Below are 19,432 nucleotides of genomic sequence, written 5' to 3'. Positions count from 1 at the left end.
TCCATGAGGGATGCATTTGACATATGTTTCACATATTATAGCCCAACAAGTTACTTATAGCAGTTTAAATACGAGCAATCAGTTTTTGGCAAATACCGGAAATCAGTTTTTGGCAGACAATCACTTTTTGGCACAACACCGGCATCGCCCTAAAGAATGTAGCCTCATGGTCAGTGTAGTCCGTGCTGCAGGGAGAATGGACTACCATACACGTTATGTGTCTGTGAGCGCGAGGAACGAGAAAAAGGAGACTCGAAAAGTACGAGCTGTCATCGAGCAAAAACGGGAGCTGGAAGCATGTAAATATAATAATAACCACTGCAGCCAAGAAGAGTGCCTGATGAGCCCAGTTGTAAGTAAGCTATTAAGACTCGACTGTACACTGTGTTTGTGTTTTCCTCCCAAACAATAAGTTCCGTTGGAGCAGCCTTTCAACGCCTCTCTCTGTCTCTCGCAAGCAAACTTGACCCACACAACAAAGTAAAGCTAGTTTTCGGCTACGAGCCGACAGGGACCCCGCCGTATTAGCCAGAGGTCCCTTTACTACGGTTCGGAGCCGCGGACCTTCAGTAACAGTAATAAATAACGTAGCAATAGTACATTCACGTAGTTGTAAAAAGCATGATAATGTATTAAGTAATCCAAAGTATTCAGAATACATTACTCTCATTGAGTAACGTAACGGAATACGTTACAGAATACATTTTGGGGCATGTATTCTGTAATCTGTAGTGGAATACATTTTAAAAGTAACCTTCCCAACACTGGTAACCACGGCGATGTTTCCTTTAGCGATGGCTAAAGTAAGTGAACGGAGGATGTGGAAACTGAACATGATGTTTGAAGTGTTACTTCAGACCTATACATAGCATGAATGTCACTTCGCAGCCCATAAGATTTACTTTCATTGTTTCAATGCTCTAATATTTTACATAATAGCTATAGAGTTTTTCTGTAGTTTGTATTGTAGCCAAAAAAGTTTCAAAAAATATTTGAATGAGAAAAAATGTGAATCAAAAGTAAGAAGAACTGAAACAATGATGCTGTTCTTTAAGATAAACGCTATTGTTAGCATGCGAACAATCATACAGCCACATGCTGACGCAAGCATTAATGTTACAGGCATTATGTTGAGCTCTTCTTCTTCTTTTTTCTCTTCTTTGAGTGTCTTCTTCAGTTTTCACAGTACAGTTTGGATAACTGAACAAAGTGCTGCTTTGCTATGTTGACCTGTAGTGCACGTCTTAATTTAGTAAACAACATTAAATGATACAACTTACTGGAGATAATTTAACTGTTTTTCTGGAACCAGACCACACCCTAAACACTTCCCTTGCAGCCTTTGGTCATACCACTATAAATAACTACTTGCACCACTTGTGCTGATCTCCTCAGTTTGTCAGCCTCTCTCAAAATGATCACGGGGATCTGCCAGGCCCGGGGTCAGTCACGGGTCACCAATTCTTAATGCAGCCTTCCCAAAACTAGCCTGTTGCGTCTTTATTACTAAATGTTTGTCATTTGCATGCAGGTTGGGGTCTGTGGCTGTAGCACATCCATAATAACAACTACAATAATTTCTTGGAGTGTTTAGGCAGCAGCAGCTAATGCAGCAACAGGCTCACACATAATATACACTAATTGACAAAAGTAAGACAATAAGGGCATTAAAAAACATGATAAGTCAGAAGCTGAATTTTCAATTTAGGCAAAACAGCAAAGACATAAAACACTGAGAGCAACAAACCCGAAGGAAGCCGTAGAGGCAGATGGACATCCAGTTGGTGAGCAGTTTCTCCACTATAGACTCAGTGCGTCGGAGTAACAGCTTGGGCTGAGCGTTGCTGCTCTTCTGCATCAGATCCTTGAGCAGAACCTCCATCACCTCCGTCAGGTATGACAAGTTGCTGTGGAGCGCTACAGTGAGCAGAGATGCTACTGCACATCTGAAACAAAAAATTAACGGAACAAGTTAGAGATGAATAATTGACAGAGCTTCACATCATGAGTTTGAGCTGTTTCTTTTCCAGCCATCTTGGTTAACCAAGATTATCCTAGATTCATTTAGGTAATCTTGGTTAAAACTGTGCAGGCTCCTTTACGTGTTTTCTGGTCTAATCTGTGTGTAACCAGTGGTTTGCACCATTTGTATTTCCATCAAAAAAAGGCACCTCTTCATTTTACACTTTGACAACGGTAAACTTTTCTCTTTGAGGGAGCTCTTTACATGGCTACATGTTTTGAATAACGTTGTCTTAATCTTGGAAAGAATTAACGCTGCTATCATCCACTTTGGTTGTTTTCTGTAGTCTTGAGTTCTACATCATCAGTGCGACACCCCCCCATCAAAACAAAACAAAATATATCGCAGATTAGGCAGTTACATAAAATACAGAGTGCCAAACTGACTTGTCTTTGATGGTGAAACTCTTCTCTTCCTCGAGAGCATGCACCATGGAGGTGAGGAAGAGCTGGTCCTGGATCAGCCTGGACAAGCCCTGGCAACACTCATCAAGCTGAATCTTCACCACATCCTGATCATAACATAACATAACATAACGACAGATGGAATGAAACCATGAAAACAACTGCAAACAACAGATGACGTCAAAACTTACCTGACTGATGTCTTTGATACAGGATTCCATCAAAGATTCATTCTGAAAAACAACAACACAGCTCTACTAAACTGACACCAATTGGTAATTTTTCACAGTTCACAGAATAAGCTTGTCACGTATCAGCATTTGGTTTCTTTTGAGCTTCGTTCACCTCAGGAAAAAAGATTCTGGAGGCAAAGTGCTTGAAATCCAGGAAAGGAATTGTTCCAACATTTTCCAGTAGATCAGCGTTTTCTGTCTGCAACTCCACAAAACCTGTGGAAGACACTCCAGTGAAGCTGACTTGATAAACCACAGGCTACGTGCACAAAGTACAAAGCATGAATGTCTATGTTATCAGGTGAAAAGTGAACTTGTGAAGCAGGCAAGTTCTTGCAGGTCACAGAAAAGAGGTAGTGAAAATGTCTAAGTCAGTGCAGTGTTGCAATTCACTGATTAATACAAAAATGGCCACATATGACTGCATCCTATAATGTCATTCTGTTTTACCATCAGCCTTATTAGTGTTATATAACAAAAACCATAAACAGGAACTCTATGTATGCGACACTAAGCAACCTGAAGATAGTGAAGCTGTAAAATACAGGCCAATATGTGGTAAAGTTGAGGCACTTATCACATACGATGAAACGCAGTTCCGATAATTTGGAACTTGCAGAGAACAAGATGCAAATGTGTCCTGGAAGATAATGTTGAAAGATTACAATAGGAAAACTTCAGAGTATAAAACTAAAAATAAATAATGCAAACTTTTTAACAGCTGCTACTTAATTTCTTAGAAGTATTTTAAATGCCAATACTGGCAGGTAAAGCATAAATCCCTATTGCATTATGGACTGCAGGGCAAATGAATACCGAAGCAACCAGGTATACATTTTAAGATTACATGCAAAGGAATTGTAAAAATCAAGAAAACGTTGGTGGTGTATGTGGTATAGTGAGCTCATGGGGTGGTGCTGGATGTCAGAGGGGACACATGATTATGATGGGACTAATGACTCCGTCTCCTTTTATAGTGACAGAGGAGACTGGCGGGAAGGGAGCATGTAGTGGAGGAAACCATGGAGAGAGTTGGTTCCGGGCTACAAGACTGTGCCGGAAATAGAAAGAGTGCTTTTGGTTAAAAATAAAGCTGAAACCATGAGAACTGTACACTGTGTGGGTAGGGTCATTTCACAACTTGCAAACTACAAACACATATCCAAAATAAAAACCTGTTTAAAATGTAAATAAAAACAGAATGCAATTATATGCATATTTCAGATGCCCACATTTTATTCAACAGAAAAGATGCAGGTTGTTAGAGAAATATTAGCTAATTTTTCCCTTTTTTCCGAGTTGACATCAATAATTACTTCCTCCAAACTGTCAGTGTGTCTATTAGATCCCATGTCTAGAAGTCCTAACAATAAATTTACATTTTGATCTTAGATATAATCAATCAATCCAAAAAGAGGAATGGTTTATTTTTTTTAGTCTGAATTCTGAACTCACAGGACAGAAACAACATTAATGAAGATTACAAATGATCTTGTTGTCGAGTCATATCTATGTTTGTCCGGCTAGACCTCAGTGGAGTGTTTAATATTCTTGATCACAATATTTTGTAACAGCGTTTAGACCATGTTGTAGGCATTAAATGTGCTGCGCTGCAGTGGTTTGAATCATATCTAATTTAGGAATTTTCTTCACACACTAAGGTTAATTAAGGAGTTCCACAGAGTTCTGTGTTAGGACCAGTTCTACTAGTCAGTATTATTAGAAGGCATAGCATACATTTTTATTGCTATGCAGATGATAATCAGCTTTATTTGTCTGTGATGTCAGACAGATACCAATTAGTTAAACCACATAAAGAGCTAAAGACATAAACACCTGCAAGACCTCTAATTTCCTGCTTTTAAATTTAGATATACTAAGGACCTTCTTGCTGTTAGACTATGCCATCATGCTGACCATTGACATTTTTAAAACTACAGTAGTACTGAAGTTGTTGTACTCTAACCAGATACTGGTTACCTTCCGTAACACAGTAATCTTAGACTCCGTTTTAACCAGGATATATCTTTCAGTGCAAATATTATATAATGTAAGACCTTCTCAATTTGCACAACATCTCTAACATTAGAAACATCGTGTTTCATGCTTGCAGTTCATACATTTATTACTTCTAGGCTGGACTACTGTAATTCATGATTATGTCAGGTAAGGCCTTCCCTGAACATTTCAACAAGACAATGCTAAACTGCATACTGGGTCTATAACAACAGCACGACTTCAAGGTATAAAAATTCACTTTAGTTGATGAATTGGCCCGACTGCAGTCCAGACCTTTTACAATCATTCATCTATTGATACAGAACCTCAAACTGACATATTTAAATTAATTATATTTCATCTGTCCACGGCGGTTATTTCTAAAACTGCCCCAAGTAGTTTGAATGTGGTTTTGCAAATGTAACTTTTCTGGTAACTTTGTTTTTGTGGTGACTCTTCACATAGACCTCACTTCCTTTTAATGTTGCACAACTGTGGAAAATTTATTTCCTCTGTCAGATAAACCTTTCTGAAGCGGACAGTGCAAAATATTTCTTATGTGCTTGTGAGGCACATCCACAGAGGGGCACACAGACCTCTACTAGCTAGGTAATAACAATAATAATGGATTGCATTTATATAGCGCTTTTCAAGGCACCCAAAGTGCTTTACAATGCCACTATTCATTCTCTCTCACATTCGCTCACTGGTGGAGGCAGCTACAGTTGTAGCCACAGTTGCCCTGGGGCAGACTGACAGAAGCGAGGCTGCCATATCACGCCATCGGCCCCTCCGGCCAACACCAGTAGGCGGTAGGTGAAGTGTCTTGCCCAAGGACACAACGACCAGGACAGAGAGCCTGGGGATCCAACCGGCGACCTTCCGGTTACAGATACGCTTCCCAACCCCCTGAGCCACAGTCGCCCCAAGGTAATGGCACCCTGACTAACATTTGGTACTAGGAAGAAATCATTGGACTCATTGTCAACCTGTGCTGGGGCAGTGGGTCCTAGGTTCCTCATGGTACATGACAATGTCTGGCCTCATGAGCAGGCAGCTCACAGAGGATGAAGGAATTGATACCATTGACTAACCCCTATACACGCCTGCCCGAAATCCAACAGAACACCTCTGGGACATTATGTTTCAGTTGATCAAACAATGGAGAATACGAATACTTGCATACATTCATAATACTGTACATCATCCAGTCCATATCATTATAGATATCCAGCATGATTTTTTTTCCTTGCACTGACATGCATTTTAAAAGCTTTTCTTTAATTTTCGAGCAGTATAAATTGTACATCAAAGTGATGCTGTGAGATTTTGTGACTGACCTTGTCTGATGTCATTCCTGATGTTGAGCTCAAGGTCTTCCACAAACTTGTTCATCTCATCAGCGAGCCTCTGCTGTTGTCTTTGGTAGAATAACGCCACTGCAACAAGATTATAGCGCAATGCAAAAGAATGGTATGGTTGTTAAAGAGTTGACCTGCACATCCTTTTATAGGCTGGTTAGGGACTAAAATTCACTTCTAAATTGTGTTCTTACCAGTAATAATGGCTGGTATCAGCAGCAGGACAAGGATCAGCATCGGAAAATAAGAAACTCCAGATTTATCTTTATTTTCCAGTGTGACAGATTTGTCTCCGTATTTTATCTATGAAAAACCCCAAAACAAACAAACAAAAAAACAAAAACAAATCACATACAGCATACTATACTGGGAAAAAGGCCTTGCATGTTTACATACTGGATTTTTCTTTGTTTTTTGCCACACATTGCATTAGTTATAGTTTGCAAGCTCCATATTGGGTTCCAGTTTGTTGTCAGAACTATATGCAATAAAAAAAATAATATAAACAAGGTGCTGGAAACATTCCCCACAGAGTCAATACTGAGCTGATATTATCACCCAGTTGCTGCAAATTCCACCATAATAGTCTGTGCAAACTGTTGCCCCAGTTTCCTGTTCTTAGCTGATAGGAGTGGGGTGCTCTGCTGCTGTACCCCAACTGCTTCAAGGTTCAGAGATGCTCGTCATCATACTTCATTGTAATGAGTGTTTTATTGAGCTACTGTTGTCTTCCTAACAACACTCTGGCCATTCCCCTCTGATCTCTAACATCAACATGGCATTTTCCACCAAGCAACCTTCAGCTCACTGCATATTTTCTCTTTGCCAGTCCATTTTCTCTAAACCCTAAAAGTGATGTTGGAAAATCCTAGTAGATCAGCAGTTTATGAAATACTCAGACCAGCCTGTCTAGCCTGAACAACCATGTCACATTCAGAGTTACACTGAGCTTGAATTTCAGCTGTTCAGCTTTACCATGATATTATTGGTAGGAGGGTTGCATTTACGAGCAGGTTAACAAGTATACCTAATGAATTCTATGTGAAAACATTCTCAGTACAATTTTAATTCCTATTTTACTGTACTAAAATACTGAAATGTTTCTACTGCCAGAATGAAACTGACATTACATCTCCACACAACTATTTGGTTTGGTTAACATGAAAGAAATATTTACCAATAATTGTTGAAATTCAGGGTTGGTTGAGCTTTTAATCTCACAGGTGAAAGAGTCAATGTTGTCACTGGTTTCTTTGGCTTCCATGGTGCAATTTTTTGGCTTGTCTTCAACGCCCCACACTGATAACTCATCTATCGTCATCTCCAGCTTGTCTGTTTTTTTCTAAATGAAGAAAAACAAAGGCTACATTTCAATGAACTGATGCCACACATACATATGTATGATAAAAAAAAAAAAGTATATTTAAAAATACCTGAATGGTGATGTGCACATCTTTCCCTGTCCTTGTGGCTGTGAAGCTGGTAAACTCAGGGTCTGGATAGTACGAGAGTTTTCTGGAGCAGGTCAAGGTTTCATTGGCTACTTTCAAATACACAGTACTGCTAGAAATGCTCAGAGCTGCAGGTGAATCATAGGTGAGATTCTGCAATGAAATTAAATGTACACAAAAGACAACACGACGTGACCAAAACAGCACGCAACATCACATATTCAGACACACTGTAATTTATAATTTTTGATATAACATGGCTGGTTAACTTAAACAGTAATAGAAGGTGTAATGTACCTGAGAGCTGATGTATCTGGGAAGTCTGACCTCCTGCATTGTGGGGCTGTGCATTGTGGGGCTGTGCATGACCCCTTCAACAAAGTTAAGATGGGACCCAGTGAGTGTGATCTTCCTCTTCCCACTGCAGGACACAGAGCACCAGAGAACATTTAAAATGTCTGTGTTTGTCTTTAACTGTATCAATCTTAAAATCTCTCAGTTTTAGTTGACTTATGTTGGCATAAAGCTGAATACATACCATTAAGAAACCAATGCCTAGGTAAAGATTGGTGCTTTAAACAAACTCTTAAATAAAATGGGGTTCCTTTTTAAGGTGAAAAAAGAAACTGAGATGACAGAATTTCCTTTTTCAGTTGCAACTAAAAGTGGAAGTAGCCTTATAGCAAAAGACTTTTTTTGGGAAGTGGCTCTCTTTCCCCATCAGATGACCCAGAACGGTTTCTCTGCTGCTTCCTAGAATAAATCTCAAAAATACGATTTAAGTTACTGTCAAAGCAGCAGGTCTTGACTCAAAAATAGTTCTGCTGAAATTTTGTCACGATTCACTACTGTTGCTTTAGCTAATTTATTGATGACAACACATTACATGTGTCACTTTAACTGTGTTGTAGCATCAGTGGAGTACTCAGTACCTCTGTACCTCTGAGCTGCATCGACAAACGCTTGTAAAGGAGAAGGCTAAAATCCTAAACAGATAGAAAGCTTTCTTCATCACTGTGTCATGTTTATTTAATGGTACCTTTGGTTCATTGGTGGATTTGGAGACAGTGTGACATCAGCCAAAGTCTTAGTATTTAAAAATAAAGCCTATGTTCAATAAGGAAGATCTGTAATTACTCATGTGCCTGCTTTCCTGGCAGCTCTGCTGTGAGTCGATTTCTTTACATTGCCTTCACTTTCACATTCTGTTATTTTCTTGCCTACCTGCTCCGAGCCATTCAGCCTCCCCCTCTCTATCATTTCAGCCTTATAGGTTCTTATTTGTGGATCCTGCCACCTCCTCATCTCCATCTCATTGTGTACAATCAGAGCCCCATCTAAACCACCAATTTCATCTTCACCACCACTAACACCTGGACTCCAGAGAGTCCTGTCCTAACTCGTAACTGGGATTCTCTTCTACCATGATGGGTATTAGAGTTCCAATTATATCTCAATATATCATGTTCAGTTTCACATCTCTGCTTATTGAACATTATAAGTTGTTTTAAAGTGTATATCTAAAAGAGATCCGTCATAACTTTAATGTGTTATTTGGAGGTTTCAGTAGAAAAAATGCACCTGATCCAGCTGCTGCTTGGAGTAATATTGGTGCATGATGGTAATGAGCTGTAGGTGATTTTAGCTTTGCCATGGCAATGACCATCTGGGAGGAGAAGACATACGTTGACCACGCCTTTGATATTTGAACTGGGAATGTGGAACGTCAGACTGAAACCAGTGTTGCCCCAAACAGAAGATCTGACCAGAACACACACAGACACAGAAAAAAAATCACTGACATTATCATGATACTCATAAACTGAAAACAGACAAAAGCTGAGTATCAAAATTTTCAACAACATAACTAAATTCCAGTCTAAACTACCAAAGTATGTGTTTTGTAGTTTTTTCAAAGTTACTTTTATTGTGATAAAAGAAAAAACCCTCAAAAGCCCGAAGAAGAAGATCATTAATTAAAACAGAAGAAACCCCAAAACAAAACAGTGAAAATAATTTACGTTAAATTCCTTAAATCCTAAAATAGGACAGTGAGCTTTAGTTTCAGGGTTTACTCTCAGTTGGTCTGTCTGAGAACAATGCTGAGAAAACATTTGTGCTGTTTTTACTTCAAACATTTAATCTATATTTCAGTATGAGTGGTGTTTCCCTGGAATAATCTCTAGATTTTACTGTGTGCTTTGTATCCAAAGCACAAACTATCAGTTGTGCATTAGTTGTGTGTAAAGTAGTGATGGGATTTCCGGCTCTTTTTAGAGAACTGGCTCTTTTGGCTCCGCTCACTAAAAAGAGCCGGCTCTTTCGGCTCCGAACCGGCTCTTCAGGTTGTTTTGTTGCTTTAATTGATTTATTATTAACAATAATATAAAATTATGCACAAAAGGAATTACTAATGTAAAAAAAAAGTGGCTTTATTTATATATGTTTATATATAAATATATGTGGTGGCCCCTAGAGACAAAACACGTACAAACTCCAAAACACATTTCTAGCGTTAACTGAACTTCCAAAACAGAGCTACCTAGATCACTTAAATTACATAATTGAAAGCATGAAAGCATATGTGTATTGTTTGTGTATTTATACACAAGCACTCATATATATTCAAATAATTTAAAAAAAAGTTCATTTACCTGTTACTACCACACACCAAATCCAGTCGTTCCTAATTGCTGGCTTGTGTAGCCACTAGGTAACAAAAGCTCAACACTGCGCCTAGCATCCTGGAGCACTTCTGTTGTCTTTTGTTTTGGAGTTTTTACGTGTTTTGGAGTTTGTACGTGCTTTGTCTCTAGGGGCCACCGTAAATATACTTTTATTTATTCACTCCACATAAAATGTAATAAATAAAATGTAATACAAAAATCAACTAGTCACAGTACAACTTTTAACTATTTAAATTTTCAGCTTTTTCCTTTTAAACAAATTTAAAATGAAACAACACAAAACACTGCAAACCATAACACCATTAAATATAAATTAAAATATGAAAACAAAAAGAAGATGCACATTCTTTGTTATATAGGCCTGCATGAATAAACTTTCTGAACCCTTTAACATCCACAACTGAAAATAGTTGTGGATGATTACTATACCTTTCTAATGTGACGTTGTTGTCCCTGGCTCTCTTTCTCTCTTTCCCTCCCGGTCTGTTCCTGCGCTACTGCGAGTGTAACTACCACCCCTCCCCCCTCATCCCAGCGGAAAGCACAAGGCTCGCGTGCGGAGTGAAGCGGAAAAAAAGTGCGAGAGAGAGAGATGGTGTGAGAGAGAGAGGGTGAGAGAAGGGATAAACAAAAAAACACGGCTTGCAATAAGGAGCCGGCTCGCGTTGTTCACGTCAAAGAGCCGGCTCTAAGAGCCATTTCGTTCGCGAGTGACACATCACTAGTGTAAAGTGACTCACTCTTTTGGAGTACAGTCAGTATCGGCCTGCATCCTCACTGCAGTCACATTATCGAGGTTACGACCTGACAGCACTGCGTGGTTTCTACCGTAGAAAGACACCACACTGGGAGTGATGGAGGAGATCTCTGGGATCTGACAGTAAGACAAAAAATGATCAGCTTTAATCCACGGCCATCAGCTGATGTTGGAAGCTTTGAACACGAATAAGGTGTCAGAGGAACAATGAGTTTGAGGACTGAGGTTCAGACTCACAGAGAAGTTCTTCCCAGACTGCACATTTTGGCAAACGCTGTCCTGCAGGAGGAAGCAGAGGGAATCAATATGGCAGGTTTACTGTCATTGTCTAAAGAAACTATGTAGGACTGATGAGAATGGAAGTTCTGTCTTATTTACAAGGAAAGAATTTAATCACGATTTTTGTCAAGCAACTGAATTGGTATTTGTGAGTTGTCATAATCACTTAACATATTATTGCATATAATATTGCTGCTTTTGAGAAGCAATAGATATTTGAACATTAGACCAACCCACCCTTAATAATGATTGAAAAATCTCAAAAGTAATATAAACTTAAAGTGGAAGACTTAATTATATGATAAGATAGACTTTCTTATTCCCAAAAGTAGATTTAAAAAAGATACATCAAAATAGCCTAAACATGTAGAATGGTATCAGCGAAATAAAATTAAAACAAATATGTTAATGAGGAAAAACCTGAACTAGGTAAACTAAAGGCATGAATTATTACATTGATCTCTGTTTGATCGGCCCAGGAACATCTGTTTGTGTTCCATCCACAACCAGCTTTGATGCACTGCTGACACCTGAAGAGAAACAATCACATATTAGTGTTGAAATCATCAAGAAAACGATAATGTCCAAAAATACAACATAAAACAAAGAGACTCCTCAGTAGTAATACATTTTACTTGGTGATGACACATAATGTTGTGTTATTAGTGATCCATCTTCATAATCTTTATAATTGATTGGACTTACAAGACTGAACTTGGTGGTCCACTGATGTCAGAGCAGTTAGTCAACCTCAGCTGTTCTGACAGTTGTGTTGAACCAAGTCTAAATTTCACTGTGACATGCAGACCTGTTAAATAAAATAAATAAATAAAAAAAACACGATCAGTGTCATAGCCTTCAATTGCTAATTTTTAGACATATATGTTTAATGAGTTGCAACAGTTTGTAATAACGAACAGCTCAGATTTGTCAACTAGTAAAGAATATTTCATCTGTCAGAGTCAGCTCTGTAATGTTTCTATTTTGCTTTTTGGGAAGTGTTGCAGATCAGTAAGCAGGTCTGACTGCAAAGTATTTCATTCGTTGGATTATTTATGAAAACTCACTGACCATCAGCAGGAAGTGTACGATCAGACAGGATGCAGGTGCATTGTGGGAACTGTGGAGGAGGGTTATTCAAAGCACAAATCGAGCTGGACCTTGCAGTGAACTGACAGGTAAAGTTGGACGACACTTCCTGGCCCACAGTCAAGTGTGTGTGGATTTTTAGTAAAATCTGAAAATGAAGAACATGTGTGAGAAATACCTGAAAGCCACAAATGATCACAGTCCCGAGTGTGTTTGTAAGCTGTACCTGTCCGTTTGTGTCCTTTTCAACTTTGTGGGAAATCATTTTGTGCTGGGACTCATCAGGAATGGACAGCCAGTCTGAATCTGTGCAGTCATCTTCAAATGTGCAGCTAGGAGAAGAAGGAGAAATGATCACCAAGTTCAGAATAGTTTGGAGACATCAGCTGCAGATGTTGTTTCTCTCACCTGCTTTTAGAGCCACACCAACCACAGTATGGATCCTGTGCAGACCAACACTCCTGCACATTTGTGTACGTGCTGCACTTTGACACAGGAACTCGCCTTATCTAGAACAACAAACACTTTAAAATGCAACACAGGTACATGTGACATTAAGATAATCAGTAAATAATTTAAGTACCTGGTTTCTAAATGGCACATACACATGTTTATGACCCACTGGATCCAGATGTAATTTGGGAAACACTTTGCGATCATCACTTGTCCTGTAGAGCACCGTGGGACAGGCAGCGTGATAGTTCCTGTCCACAGACAGCTGACAACAAGAATTTGTGAAAATAAGAATTCACGTTTTTATGTTTAATGAACATTTCAATTGCTTATTTTTCTCTGACCACTATCTTCCAAATGAAAGGCTGTTTATTTTAAGTTTTCCCTCGTTCATAAGAAGTTCTCATGTGTTTGTGCTGCTTGGATTCAGTGTCATGCTGATATCTGCTGTATATGTTGTGAAACAGTCGGTATTTCTTATCTGTAAAACAAACTTTCCGACTTAATCACAAACTGTGATCAAAGAGTCGATATGACCGAAAAAAATCAAACCATGACAACATCCCTCTCAGCTTGTTTCTCTATCTCTTGCTCTCGCCATATTAGATAAAATACTTGTTGAAGCTTTTTGAGCTTTCAGGGTCACAGCTCTCATTTCTCCACTCCACAAACAAAACCTTGCAGTGTGTGAACAGATGAACTCACAGTGAGACTAAGAGCACACAAAGAAGCTACAGGGACCACAAGTGACTGCAGTTTGCAGCAGACTTCAACAATGAAATAAAATGAGACTAGTTCAAATAAGCAAGCTAAAAAATCATGAATAATTTGCCTCTTAAAAAGTTTTGGTTTTTATTTATCTTGGGTCAATGGTTGTTCGTGATTTTATGAATAGATGCTAATTCAACAAATATATTTTGGTGACAGAACTATCTTTCATGTTTGTTTCATGTGAGGAAGCCAGTGCATTTCAGGATGATGAAATGGCATCTTAAAATCAGGCTGGTAAACTAAGTACTTTAGATGTTTCATTTCATACACACCTTAATGAGCTGGCCGTCTCCTGTCCCAATGAAGAAAACCATCCAGCCTCTCTGCCTCACTGCCAGCACAGAGGTCATGTAGCTGTGCCTGAAGAGGACTGCCTTAGGTTTTAGGATCTTTGGCTGAGAAACAAACACACTGATCATCAAATCTGATATTGTAGATATGTTAAGATTAGAACTTTTTCTGATGATGATCAGAAAAAGGTCCCACATATGTTTAGGCCCCAGAGTTCAGTGCTACACCCCTGCTCTCAACTACATATTCAAATAGTGATGAAGTCAAACATCATTCAGTGAAACTCAGTTTGTCTGTCACATGCACCAGCAGACATACCAGCAGCTTAAATAATTCAGACTCCTTTTTCTTGTGTCTTCAGTAAAACTTTAGAATTTCTTTGATTTTGTGTGTGTGTGTGTGTGTGTGTGTGTGTGTGTGTGTGTGTGTGTGTGTGTGTGTGTGTATATATATATATATATATATATATATATATATATATATATATATATATATATATATATATATATATTCTGGTAGTTCAATCCCCTCAGTTCTGACTACCTTCCCTCTTAATGATCTCACTGAGGGGGTTCAGGCCTATGCAGAACAGCAGTGGGGACAGAGCATCTCCTTGGTAGATCCCGCACTTGATGGTAACTTGTGCTATGGGCTTGGAGTTGGCCTCTAGTGTTGTACGCCACATCCCCATTGAGTTCCTGATGAAGGCTCTTAGGGTCCCATTGATCTTGTACAATTCTAGGCATTCCAGTATCCAGCTGTGGGGCATTGAGTCATAGGCCTTCTTGTAATCAATCCAGGCAGTGCACAGGTTGGTCAGTCTGGTCTTGCAGAACTACCAGAAGGCAACATTGCAGACATAGAGGACAGTTACAAGTACCTGGGGATCCCGCAGGCAAATGGGAACCATGAAGAGGCCGCTAGAAAGGCTGCAACCACCAAGTACCTGCAGAGGGTCAGGCAAGTCCTGAGGAGTCAGCTGAATGGTAAGAACAAGATCCGGGCCATCAACACATACGCCCTGCCCGTGATCAGGTACCCTGCTGGGGTAATAGGCTGGCCAAAGGAGGAGATAGAAGCCACTGACATAAAGACAAGAAAGCTCCTGACCATGCATGGAGGGTTTCACCCCAAGTCCAGCACCCTGAGGCTGTACGCTAAGCGGAAGGAAGGGGGCCGGGGACTGGTGAGTGTCAGCACCACAGTCCAGGATGAGACAAGGAACATCCAAGAATACATTGGGAAGATGGCCCCAACTGACCGAGTGCTCAGTGAATACCTCAGGCAGCAGAAACCCAAGAAAGAGGAGGGAGACGAGGAACCATCATGGAAGGACAGGCCCCTGCACGGTATGTACCACCGGCAGATAGAGGAGGTGGCTGATATCCAGAAATCCTACCAGTGGCTGGACAAAGCTGGACTGAAAGACAGCACAGAGGCACTAATCATGGCAGCACAAGAACAAGCTCTGAGTACAAGATCCATAGAGGCTGGGGTCTATCACACCAGGCAAGACCCCAGGTGCAGGCTGTGTAAAGATGCCCCAGAGACAATCCAGCACATAACAGCAGGGTGCAAGATGCTAGCAGGCAAGGCATACATGGAACGCCATAACCAAGTGGCCGGCATAGTGTACAGGAACATCTGTGCCGAGTATAACCTGGAAGTCCCGAGGTCAAAATGGGAGATGCCCCCAAGGGTGGTGGAGAATGACCGAGCTAAGATCCTGTGGGACTTCCAGATACAGACGGACAAAATGGTGGTGGCTAACCAACCGGACATAGTGGTGGTAGACAAACAGAAGAAGACGGCCGTAGTGATCGATGTAGCGGTTCCGAATGACAGCAATATCAGGAAGAAGGAACACGAGAAGCTGGAGAAATACCAAGGGCTCAGAGAAGAGCTCGAGAGGATGTGGAGGGTGAAGGTAACGGTGGTCCCCGTGGTAATCGGAGCACTAGGTGCGGTGACTCCCAAGCTAGGCGAGTGGCTCCAGCAGATCCCGGGAATAACATCGGAGATCTCTGTCCAGAAGAGCGCAGTCCTGGGAACAGCTAAGATACTGCGCAGGACCCTCAAGCTCCCAGGCCTCTGGTAGAGGACCCGAGCTTGAAGGATAAACCGCCCGCAGGGGCGTGCTGGGTGTTTTTTATATATATATATATATATATATATATATATATATATATATATATATATATATATATATATACACATACATACATATACATATACATACAGTGGGGCAAAAAAGTATTTAGTCAGCCACCGATTGTGCAAGTTCCCCCACCTAAAATGATGACAGAGGTCAGTAATTTGCACCAGAGGTACACTTCAACTGTGAAAGACAGATTGTGAAAAAAAAAAAAAAAAAAAAATAAATCCATGAATCCACATGGTAGGATTTGTAAAGAATTTATTCGTAAATCAGGGTGGAAAATAAGTATTTGGTCAATAACAAAAATACAACTCAATACTTTGTAACATAACCTTTGTTGGCAATAACAGAGGTCAAACGTTTACTATAGGTCTTTACCAGGTTTGCACACACAGTAGCTGGTATTTTGGCCCATTCCTCCATGCAGATCTTCTCGAGAGCAGTGATGTTTTGGGGCTGTCGCCGAGCAACACGGACTTTCAACTCCCGCCACTATATGGGGCGGGAGTTGAGGTCTGGAGACTGGCTAGGCCACTCCAGGACTTTCAAATGCTTCTTACGGAGCCACTCCTTTGTTGCCCGGGCGGTGTGTTTTGGATCATTGTCATGTTGGAAGACCCAGCCTCGTTTCATCTTCAAAGTTCTCACTGATGGAAGGAGGTTTTGGCTCAAAATCTCACGATACATGGCCCCATTCATTCTGTCCTTAACACGGATCAGTTGTCCTGTCCCCTTGGCAGAAAAACAGCCCCATAGCATGATGTTTCCACCCCCATGCTTCACAGTAGGTATGGTGTTCTTGGGATGCAACTCAGTATTCTTCTTCCGAGTTGAGTTGAGTTTATACCAAAAAGTTCTACTTTGGTTTCATCTGACCACATGACATTCTCCCAATCCTCTGCTGTATCATCCATGTGCTCTCTGGCAAACTTCAGACGGGCCTGGACATGCACTGGCTTCAGCAGCGGAACACGTCTGGCACTGCGGGATTTGATTCCCTGCCGTTGTAGTGTGTTACTGATGGTGACCTTTGTTACTTTGGTCCCAGCTCTCTGCAGGTCATTCACCAGGTCCCCCCGTGTGGTTCTGGGATCTTTGCTCACCGTTCTCATGATCATTTTGACCCCACGGGATGAGATCTTGCGTGGAGCCCCAGATCGAGGGAGATTATCAGTGGTCTTGTATGTCTTCCATTTTCTGATGATTGCTCCCACAGTTGATTTTTTTCACACCAAGCTGCTTGCCTATTGTAGATTCACTCTTCCCAGTCTGGTGCAGGTCTACAATACTTTTCCTGGTGTCCTTCGAAAGCTCTTTGGTCTTGGCCATGGCGGAGTTTGGAGTCTGACTGTTTGAGGCTGTGGACAGGTGTCTTTTATACAGATGATGAGTTCAAACAGGTGCCATTCATACAGGTAACGAGTGGGGGACAGAAAAGCTTCTTCCAGAAGACGTTACAGGTCTGTGAGAGCCAGAGATTTTCCTTGTTTGAGGTGACCAAATACTTATTTTCCACCCTGATTTACGAATAAATTCTTTACAAATCCTACCATGTGGATTCATGGATTTTTTTTTCACATTCTGTCTCTCACAGTTGAAGTGTACATCTGGTGCAAATTACTGACCTCTGTCATCATTTTAGGTGGGGGAACTTGCACAATCGGTGGCTGACTAAATACTTTTTTGCCCCACTGTATATATATATATATATATATATATATGTAAGTGTTTTTTATGGGAAAGTTTGAGCCTAACATTAACTGTTTATGTGAAGTAGCAGACTGAGTCTGAATCGATTGATGTTTCTAGTTTTGTGACCACACTGTGTGATAAAGTAATCTGCCTCTCTGTGAACATTTTGCTTTCATGATTGTCCACATGAAAATGTGGAGGCACAGATGGAAACTACATTCAGGAACCATTCAGAACATGTTTAGAAGTTATACAGCGACCCACCGTCACTTCTGATGGCACAGAGGTGTAGAAGTCTGGATCTCTGTCGGTGTTCCTGCTGTAATCAGGGCTGATGTCAAACACCATCAGCTTGGTGTCGGTATCTCCTCCATCCACACTGAACACGCCGCTCCAAAGCACCGGCTGCTCCCCCGGGATGACCGAGGAGGCCACGAGTCTGCTGCTGTCACCGTCAGAGACACTGAGAGTTGCGCCCCGCAGAGACTTGAGTGTATCAGTTTTGCTTTTTTCGCCTTTGAGCCAAATGAGACGGACTCTGTTTGTTTGAGCTGAGAGCGCGTTGGAGAACAGATAGATGGTTGAATTAAGCTGAAACCCGTCAACAAACTCCACATCACCTTTACTTGTGATCTGAGGTGTGCCTGAAGCTCCATCAGTTAGAGAAAATATACCTCCACCTTGTTTGTTATCTGTATTTTGAAGGTTGATAGTCTTCTGATTGATACCACACTTGTTGTTTTCGGGCTTTTCTCTGTTTTGTTGGATCGCGGTCAGAATGTAAGTGTCAGTCTGAGTTTTCTTCTTCACATCCACCAGAAAGCTGACTGACCTGCTGCTGCTTTTCAGAGGTCCCACCTGGATGTGTTCTCTGTACAGAAGGTTGGAGATGTTCTTCAGGTCCAGAACCTCGCAGTAACTGCAGTCATCGTCAGTCACACCGCAGCTGATCAGAGAGTCATTGCTTGTAAAAGGCAACAACACGTTGATGCTGAAAGTTGCGTTCCCCTCAGCTGTGTCAGAAACCCGGTGAAACTGCACATCATCCTGCTGGTTTCCGGTCTTTATTATTCCCCTCTGGGTCAGACTGTTGATCAGAGTCAGGTCGTGGCTCAGCTGGTAGAGCCTCTCCTCTGTGGCGATGTAAACCGTGTTGGAGGTCATGGCGAATTGGCGGATGTTTCCATCAAAGGTAAAGCCTCCATCCTCCTCCTGGCACAGACCCAGTTTTCCCCAGAGAACAGAAAGCAGAGCGAGCAGCAGGATCATCTTGTAGCAGCAGTGATACTTGTGCCTGAGACACCGTCATGCACTGAAGGTCTGCATGGCACTCTGCTCTGAGACACAGTGCCTCTAAACTCGTGCGTAAAAGCGCAGTGCGCCTCTGCTGAAAAGAGAAGTGTTGAAAGTGGAAGGAAGCACGCCCAGTTAATAGAAAAATCCGATTTTAATTTTAGGATTTAACATCATTAATATTTTCCCTCAGCTGTTTTCTTCACTTTCTGCCATCTTCTCAAGTCTGTACAGTTTAGTGTGACAGCAGAACCTGAACAAAATCTAAACAGTGACAGCACTCAGCGAATGAGAAAGCGTTTGTTGAACCTTCAGTAAGTTGTTACACACTGAAGGACGACAATGTTCATCCAGGTGCACACTGAGGTTTATTAATCTGAAACATACCTGAATAATAGTTCTGCGTTACTGTTGACTTCCATTACCACGACAGACCTGTGTTACTTTTGTAAGAGATGACTTTGCCAGTCTTTTATTTGTGTGATCTGCCAC

At 41.0% G+C, this 19,432-nt stretch overlaps 1 protein-coding gene across 1 annotated transcript in view; it reads right to left on the bottom strand.

Moving 5' to 3' along the window:
• Positions 1-19,158, bottom strand: part of plxnc1 (plexin C1) — a 36,308-nt gene extending 17,150 nt beyond the window's left edge. Inside the window, exons 1-20 of the mRNA XM_085251155.1 lie at positions 17,912-19,158; positions 13,779-13,901; positions 12,866-13,000; positions 12,691-12,791; positions 12,509-12,614; positions 12,265-12,430; positions 11,899-12,001; positions 11,648-11,723; positions 11,152-11,193; positions 10,898-11,031; positions 9,052-9,231; positions 7,768-7,891; positions 7,453-7,623; positions 7,197-7,361; positions 6,214-6,322; positions 5,999-6,097; positions 2,773-2,876; positions 2,619-2,660; positions 2,410-2,534; positions 1,748-1,946 (exon numbers count right to left, since the gene is read on the bottom strand). Coding sequence (XP_085107281.1) covers positions 1,748-1,946; positions 2,410-2,534; positions 2,619-2,660; positions 2,773-2,876; positions 5,999-6,097; positions 6,214-6,322; positions 7,197-7,361; positions 7,453-7,623; positions 7,768-7,891; positions 9,052-9,231; positions 10,898-11,031; positions 11,152-11,193; positions 11,648-11,723; positions 11,899-12,001; positions 12,265-12,430; positions 12,509-12,614; positions 12,691-12,791; positions 12,866-13,000; positions 13,779-13,901; positions 17,912-18,916 — 3,309 coding nt within the window. The 5' untranslated portion in view covers positions 18,917-19,158. The remainder of the gene's footprint in view (positions 1-1,747; positions 1,947-2,409; positions 2,535-2,618; positions 2,661-2,772; positions 2,877-5,998; positions 6,098-6,213; positions 6,323-7,196; positions 7,362-7,452; positions 7,624-7,767; positions 7,892-9,051; positions 9,232-10,897; positions 11,032-11,151; positions 11,194-11,647; positions 11,724-11,898; positions 12,002-12,264; positions 12,431-12,508; positions 12,615-12,690; positions 12,792-12,865; positions 13,001-13,778; positions 13,902-17,911) is intronic.
• Between the last annotated feature and the right edge of the window lie 274 nt (positions 19,159-19,432).

This window comes from Mchenga conophoros, linkage group LG17 (genome assembly GCF_057382185.1).
Source record: "Mchenga conophoros isolate Kocher_MC1m ecotype Shallow Benthic linkage group LG17, M_conophoros_male_GT1.1, whole genome shotgun sequence".
NCBI classification, from domain to species: Eukaryota; Metazoa; Chordata; class Actinopteri; order Cichliformes; family Cichlidae; genus Mchenga; species Mchenga conophoros.
This window is presented reverse-complemented; position numbering and strand designations above follow the sequence as displayed.